This window comes from Octopus bimaculoides, chromosome 1 (assembly GCF_046866305.1).
Source record: "Octopus bimaculoides isolate indiv1 chromosome 1, ASM4686630v1, whole genome shotgun sequence".
Taxonomy (NCBI): domain Eukaryota; kingdom Metazoa; phylum Mollusca; class Cephalopoda; order Octopoda; family Octopodidae; genus Octopus; species Octopus bimaculoides.
The window spans coordinates 58,675,073-58,683,701 of NC_142928.1; the positions used below are offsets into that span (position 1 = coordinate 58,675,073).

The 8,629-nt window shown below is 35.0% G+C and overlaps 1 protein-coding gene across 1 annotated transcript in view; it reads left to right on the forward strand.

The window, feature by feature from the left end:
- The first annotated feature begins 1,927 nt into the window (after positions 1-1,927).
- LOC106873407 (terminal nucleotidyltransferase 4B) overlaps positions 1,928-8,629 on the forward strand; it is a 32,344-nt gene continuing 25,642 nt past the window's right edge. The window contains exons 1-2 of the mRNA XM_052967002.2: positions 1,928-2,070; positions 4,674-4,720. Of these exons, the coding sequence (XP_052822962.2) occupies positions 1,981-2,070; positions 4,674-4,720 (137 nt within the window). The 5' untranslated portion in view covers positions 1,928-1,980. The remainder of the gene's footprint in view (positions 2,071-4,673; positions 4,721-8,629) is intronic.

An 8,629-nucleotide genomic window follows, 5' to 3' on the forward strand; every position in this document is an offset into this window, starting at 1 on the left:
ACAGTGTAAGAAGCTTCCTTGTTGGCTATTACAATGTTTTTTTTTTGTGGAGGAGGAAGAGAGAAAGCTTATTACTTTTGTGCTAAAGGTTTCTATTGACTATTTACTGGTTGAAAAGTTTAAATAGAATGCCATCTAAAGAGCATTGTCGGCAAAGTGGATTTTGATTTCGTGACTGCTTGTTTAATCACTACATCATATGTTGTAATGAGGTTGTAAGAATATGTTTTCCTATATCATGTTTCTATTATTTTTATATATTTTTTCTTTGGGCCAATGCCTAGTGTGTGTGTGTGTTTTATTGAAATCTTTTAGATTTCCACTAGTGACCCCTAAAATGATTTTTATGTTATTTGTTATATGTATTTACTTCTATCATGAAAAATTCTCTAATGCTTAGTCTAGCTATACCCACCTAACTGCTGCCAGTTGCTGAACCACTGTTTATACTCTTGTTCTTCCTACCTTCAGACTACTAGATGAACTGGCCATTTTAGGCAATACTTCTTTAATTACTAGTTCTGGAATGTGTTTATCCTAACCCTCTATCTCTACACATTGATATCATACTCATAGGAGTGAAATATAACCACCTACTTACTATGTAATGTTTTTCTTTTATCCCTATGACAACTACTCACATGAGGTAATATAAGCTAAGAACTATTGTAACAGTATGGCTTGAAAACAGCTATTTTTATGTACATATTTTTTTGCATATGCTACTAATATTAAATCGTAATGTGAAATGTGTAAATTTATTTTCAATTTGTTTTTTTATTCATGTAATTATTCTTAATTTTACTATCTATGGGAAATTTTTAAATGGTTAAGTTTTGAAGGTTAACATTTTGTTTAATTAAATAACTAAAATTAATGTTATTAAGATATATATTGATTTGATTCAATGTAGAATTTTTTCCAATTATTTATTTTTAAACAAATTTTTATTACAAAACAAAATTGTGTATCATGTGCTGGGTAAGGAGGAAGCTATTCATGCACACTATTATTTTTGTTTTTTGTTTTTTTTTGCTTGCATCAGTCAGATTTTGACAAAGCACCTTCTGTCATGCCTTTCATATATATATTTCAAAAGAATCAAAACGTGTAAATAAATAAATACTTTCCTTAAGACAAGTTCACACTGCATGTTTGAATACACATTATATCCATAATCTAGTTTGTTTATCTGCTATTAAATCTATTGAGAGAAACTCTCCTGGGTTCAATTAATCTCTACTGCTTCCTGATTTTGCTTCTACCTCTGAACACAAAGGAATAGCCTATCTTTGCCAAATCTCTTTTAGTAATAAAGTTACTAAATCATACACTGTGATTGCTCTCAAATCTCTTCATCTCAGGAGTTGCTCATAAAATTAACTCCTTTCCTGGAAGTATACAACTGTTTGGTACATTTCTAACAAATATTCCCTAACTTATAAGGAGACCATTATAAATGGCCTTGAATCTTCCATGAAGCTAGATCTGTTTATGATTTATGTTAAGAGGTTCATAAATGCAGTTTTATCAGGCATTACTGATTTATCATCAATGAGTATTTTTTAATTTAAAAAAAAAAAAAAAAAGAGCCATAACCACCCTGTCTTTTTGAATATCTATGACTTCACTGTCCAGTGTATCCTACTTTATAAAGATATGGCTGGATATGATTTGAGGGAGATATCTGTGAAATTTTCTTGTAGAATGGATGGCTCAGCAAGGAGATGTATTTTCAGGTTCAAAACTCCTCTAAATAACTAGTTTTAATTTTGAAGTCAATAAAACAATTACAATGGAAGCTTCTACTGTTTTGATGATGAGTCAAGTCACATGTAAGGTTTCAGTTCATTTTCTTATTGGAAATTAAAATTTAGTTGTGATGCCTTAGGAATTATAATTTGTTTGATATATTCTTATAAAAAAAATTTTCTTTTTTTTTCCAGGTTACATGATGAAATCAAAGATTTTTATGTATACATGTCTCCCCGTCCAGAGGAAAAATTCATGAGAGAGGGTGTAGTGAAAAGAATACAAAATGTTGTAAAGCAATTGTGGCCTGATGCACAGGTAAGCTACTTTCCCTTAAATACTTTTTCAAAATACTCTTCCAACAAAGTAAAACATGGCTTCATAGTCAAAGTATACCAGGCCACCAAGAATGAAATAAACGCAAGGAATACCAGCCCCCCCCCCCCCCACACAAAAAAGAGAAAAGCATCAACAAATAGATACAGGTATAGGTGTAGGGTTAAAAAATTTATGCTTTGCAACTATGTGGTTCTGGGTTCAGTCCCTCACTGTAGTACTTTGGGCAAGTATCTTCTGTTGTTGACCCATGCCAACCAATGCCTTGTGAGTGAATTTGGCAGCCTGGGTGGGAGCCCCTCCCTTCCCCTGTGTGTGTGTGTGTGTGTGAGCGAGCGAGCGAGTGAGTGATGTCCCAGTGCTTGGCAATTGATATTGATTTGTTTGCATCCCTGTAACTTAGTTGTTTGGCAAATGCAACTGATAAAGTATCAGACTTAAAAACAAGTACTGGCATCATGTTGATTGACTAAGTTCTTCAAGGAATTGCTCCAGTATGATTGCTGTCCAATGACTAAAACAAGTATAAGAAAAACAAATTCTTGCAGAAAAATAGTACGTGTTCAACTAGATATACCAAAGAAACATGCCATTCAACAAAAATACCTGTAACTGCAGTGATCATGCTGATGTGACCATAGAAGTAACTGTATATTATGTCAGATGTCCTCTACTCCATGCTGGCAACCATGCTCACAATGGCAGGCTGCAATCAGTTCATGAATCTCTGCAACCCTGACACAGTAGTTTTGCGGTGTTCAAATTGGGAGAACTAGGGAACCGTATGATGTTGAGTCACATAATCACAGTTTTCCTAGCCTTACAGAATATGAACTTCCCTCTCCTATCATGTAGGGCTCATACTTGATGTCCTCATGTATTACACATCTGATAGTGCATTCTTTCACCTTGAACTGCTTAGAGATAGCTCTTTTTGATTTACAGGAATTGTCATTTATTACGCCATGAGCCTCTAGGATTAACTTGGTTGTATTGACAATGTTTGATCAATGAGAAATTTTATTTTTTTCTTGGTCATGGCTGATTCATCTCCACCAGTGGTCTCCATCATCATCATCGTTTAATGTCCGTTTTCCATGCTGGCATGGGTTGGACAGTCTGACTGGGGACTGGCAAGCCAGGAGGCTGCACCAGGCTCCAATCTGATCTGGCAATGTTTCTAATCTGGATGTTCTTCCTAACACCAACCACTCCGAGAGTGTAGGGGGTGCTTTTTACATGCCACCGGCATTGGAGTCAGTCAGGTGGCACTGACATTGGACACGTTTAGATGATGCTTTTTATGTGCTACCAGCACAGGAGCCAGTCAGGGTGGGGGCTAGCATTGATCGTGTCCGGATGGTGCTTTTTATGTGCTGTTGGCGCTTGCATGAATGGTGCTTATTGCATGCCACCAGCACAGGAGCCAGTCAGGCGGCACTGGCATCGGTCACAATTAGAATTTCCACTTTGTGTAAGTGTATTCTACCATGGACAGTATCTGTTGTTGGCTGGTCAACTTAACACTACCACTTGGCATTTGTGAACCTTTATCAGAATAATCAAGAACAATAAGAGGATAAATGTATTTTCCATTTTCAGCATTATCCATTCAAACAAGGTGTATAAGTTAAATTTTTTGTTAGCTGGGCAGATTGAATCAAGCCTAGTTTTATGTTCATGTAGAGCAGGGGTTTTCAACCTTTTTTGCACTGCAGACTGGTTTTATGCAAGACAAATTTTCCCACAAACTAGTGGATCATGTGCATGATATATAATTTAATTATTATATATATATACTATACATAATGACTCTCTGAGTGGTTGGCATTAGGAAGGGCATCCAGCTGTAGAAACTCTGCCAAATTAGATTGGAGCCTGGTGTTGCCATCCGGTTTCACCAGTCCTCAGTCAAATCGTCCAACCCATGCTAGCATGGAAAGCGGGCGTTAAACGATGATGATGATGATGATAATGCAAAAACACCCTACAGACTGTGATAATCAATAAAATAGAATTAAGATTTAAATGTGACTTGGTACCAAATGATCCATGGCCCAGTACTGGTCTGCAACCCATTGGTTGGGAACCTCTGATGTAGAGCACAGTACATTAACTAGTCAGGGTTGGGCTAACAGCTATTTGCAAAGCATTTATCTACAAAGGGCTATTGTAATAATTTTTACTTTCTAGATTTATTTTCATGACTGAAAACTTGGAGAAACATGCTACTTGTTTTTGAGTAATACTTTTTCTTTTTGGAAGAAAGAAATTTAATTCTCAACATTGAGTTGCTATTTTAAAGATATAGTTCTCATTAACTTTACTGAAATATTTTAGGTGTATATTTCTTTATTTTATTATGAACGTATATGTGACAAATTAAATATCCTGTTACGAGTCTAAAATATTAATTTTCTCGCATTTGTAGTATTGATGGTGACTGCCAAATAGTTTTGATTTGTTTATCTTAAAACTCAAATCAATATTTCATCCTGCAAGAATATTGGTTTGAAATTTTAATTTTTTGTTTTATGATTAGAAAAAAGCAATATTTTTATTTAAATTATTTATTTTAATTTTAGGTGGAAATTTTTGGCAGCTTTTGCACTGGATTGTACCTTCCAACCAGGTGAGAATTTATTAAAGGAAACTGTTCACTTGTGAAATTGATATTTTACCTGGCTTCGATTATTTATCAAGAGTTATTTTTAATTTCCATCTTGTTTCTAATTAAGACATTTTGTTATCACTTGAAATTGCTTTTGAATACTGTCCTATGTATTGCAATTACATAAAGTAGAAGGAACTGAATTTGTCCTGTATAAATAATTATTTTAGACCATAGTTTAGTGGGAGTACATAAATAGTCTTTTCCCAGGAAAAAAACAAAAAAACGTGAGCTAAGTTTACAAACAAAACCGGTTCTAGATAGTCATAATAATGCTTTTTTACATCCAAAGAGAAACTACTTTAAAATTAACATTGTAAATAATTCACTTCTTGACCAGTTGGGTGGGTAAAGTTTTTTTATTATTGTTTTTACTATAACAAGTTTTCCTCTTGACTAAATCCGTATGAGCTTCATTGTATATCTTCACAAACTAATTTCTGCCCACAAATAAGCTTGATAATTAAGGAGTTAACAACTTAAGTTAAGCTCACATCCATTGTTAATAGGGAGGTACTTATTTACAGTCCTTTACCTTTTTGTGGTCTTATCAAAATTACAATTTCCTATGATAATTTTATTTAAGACCCTTGTGTTACATTGCAAACACCTGTTTATTAAAAGCGATCGTAGTTGTTTTTTTAAATATTCATTTGTTAAACATTTTTGAAATTAATTAAAAATATAAGTGTATTTGTTAGAAATATGGTTACAAAATGAAATATAGTTCCTTGAAACACTTGCTGAATGTATGGACTGAGATGTTTATGTAAATATTGAAGTTGAACAATGAAGAAAACATAAAAACTGGATTCCAGATCAGTATTTTTCCCCCATTTAAAAAAAAAAACAATCTTTTGATGTAAACTCTAATATTTTTATAGTGTGCCTATGAAGAAAAAGACCAACCAAAAGTAATAGCTTGCTAATCAAATGTATTTTTAGTATTAGGCCAATGTAACAGTAAAGAAAAGATGCATAAAAAAAAAACATTGAATTGAGTGAGCTATATGTTAAGAATAAGCAAAATGCTGGAGTTAGTTTTGGTTAGACTTGTTTCAATATTAAGTATTAGCTCTCATATGAATGAAACTTTGTTCAAAGATTTCTCTGGAAAAATTTGTCAGTATAATAATCTCCATCATTCTTATTTTCATTTCTTTCTGTGTTGATTACACATTTTATGACTGTATTATATGTATTTAAAATAAAACCCACTGATATATATATACAACTATATTTTTTGAAATATAAACATTCAGAAAGTGAAAGGTATGTAATTTCAAACAGAAATGGTAGAATTAACTACAAATAGAACAAATTACAGAAAGTAGACAGTGAAATGTTTCAGTCTGGAAGCTTATAACTAAAACAAAGAGGATTATAGAAATGGTCAAGTATGCTGGTGTGCACAATTACTGTGGCTGAAGAATAGTAGAGTGCAAAACAAACTTCAAGAGGGCATAAGTCATCATCATTTAATGTTCGATTTCCATGCTGGCAGGAGTTGGATGGTTTGACCAGAACTGGTGAGCCAAACTTGGTTCCAGTCTGATTTGGCCTGGTTTCTATGGCTGGATACTCTTTCTAATGCTAATCACTTTATAAAGTGTTCTAGATGCTTCTTATGTGGCTCTGGCACGAGCGTTTCTTACATGACTCTGGCACGCGCGTTTCTTAGGTGGCTCTGGCACGCGTGTTTCTTACGTGGCTTTGGCACAGGCGCTTGTTACATGGTTCTGGCATGTGGCTCCTATCAAACTTTACTGACAAACATTATTAGAATCCCCCCCCCCTTTGCCTTAATAACTCTGAAAAAATTTTGTGAACCTTTTTGTTCATATAGATACAGTTTAGTGAGCATTGCACTGATCAGTTGAATTTGTAGTAGAGATCAAGTTGAGCTTTGCATAGTACTCTCAGTAGCCTATGAAAAAAATTTGGATGTACTCCTTGTCATCATCAACATCCTTGTTCCATGCTGGCATGGGTTGAATGGTTTGACAGGATCCAATGTTTCCAAGAACTCCATCATGCTTTGGCATGGTTTTTATGGCTGGATGTCCTTTCTAATACCAAGCACTTTGCAACATGAACTGAGTGCTTTTCTTGTGTCACTTGCACTATTGAGGTCACCATGCAGTTTACAAGTCTACAAACCCTGGGTGCAGGAAGTCAGTTTCTTGTTCGAGGATGAGGGGATTACTATGAGGTGGGTGGCTGGTAGAACAGGTGCTTGTAAAGAGATTTGCATGGTAACTCACATCTAGTAGGGGAAAATGGGAGAGAGAAAGTGAAAATGATCAGTAAATGTGGAGCCAGCCAGTAGAGTTGATCAAATTGAGAATGATAAAGCAAATTAAATAAATAAATTTAGGTAACACTTCTGAATCATAATTTGTTTAACAACTCAGATTGCTAGCAGGCTCCTACAAGATGTTACTATCCCCAATGAGTTCTTAGAATTATTATTAATATAGGATAAGGTAAAACTGGATAACATAATTTGGATTTGTGCCAGGCTATACTACTACAAATATGTTTCTAGTGTAACTCCTATTAAAAACAGAAGGTTTACTCTGAGCTTTCTGTTTTAGAGCAAACTGATATTTGTGTGTGTGTGTGTGTGTGTGTATTGTGTATGTGTGTGTGCGTGCATGTGTGCACACATGCACGCGCACACACACACACACACACACACACACACACACGTACACAAACAGAGGATGTGTCAGGTTTTTTTGAGTACATTTCTTTCAAACAGACACTCTTTCTTCTAACTTTCTTTTTACCTCACTTTTCAGATAAATAGTGTCAGATATCAGGTTGATTCAGCAAATGAAAAGGCTGGCTGTAATCATCTTAAAAGCATAGCATAGTGTAAGAGATAGCTTGCTTTCTGAAAGTTGCCTGATCCTTTGTTGTCAAAGTTCAAAAGGAGCTGGGAGCTGCTGATTGGACCCAACATCGGCAGCTAAACACAAAATGCATTCACTGGGTTTGAATACCATCAGAACACAACTTTGTACTAAAAGTCCTAGAAATAGTTGATAAAATCCTGGAAATTCAATCAGAGCCATTGTGAAGTACCTCAAGGTTTCAGAATGCACCATTAGCTGAGTTATGCAGAATGCACCATTAGAATATTTGTGCAAGTAATATGTGATGCAGAGAGGCCAGTTTATGTTGGATGTGACAAGAGATAATCATTCAATCCATGCAAAACACTGGCTAAATAAGTTAAAACACCAAGAGATTGGAATGCTTTGGTTTTTCACTGATGAGAAAAACTGTGATCAAGACCAAAAGGTAAACTAAATGACTGACAGATGGTTATCTGAGACCTGACTGAGGTTCCAACAGTCATGCATACTAAGTTCTCAGCAACTGTGATAGTCATCTGCAAGGGAGATGTCATACCTCCTCATTTTTTTGTCACAGGGCTTAAGTGTTAGTGCCAGTTTCTACACAGATGTTGGAGAAAGTTGTGATACTCTTGATAGACAGTATGCAGTGGAAGACTATACATCTTCCAACAAGAAGAGATAGGACAACTTGAGTATGGATGCACGCCAATCTCTGTGATCATGTTCTCCTAGACACATGATCTCCTACCTCACCATATCTCACTCTACACCATACAATCTTTTCAAGTTCACCATAACTAGCATTATGTCCAAAATGGATAAAGACCTTCTGATTCAGGCATGACAGCTCTTCCAAACCTGTATTGAAGCAAGCATTGATGCTAACAGTTCATTGAATAGGTGTGGTAAGATTAATTTGTTTTCAAATACAGCTTTTCTTTGAGTTCGGCGTTTTTTTCTGAATTCATACAAATGACCTAAAGAAAAAGAAATTAATGCATCC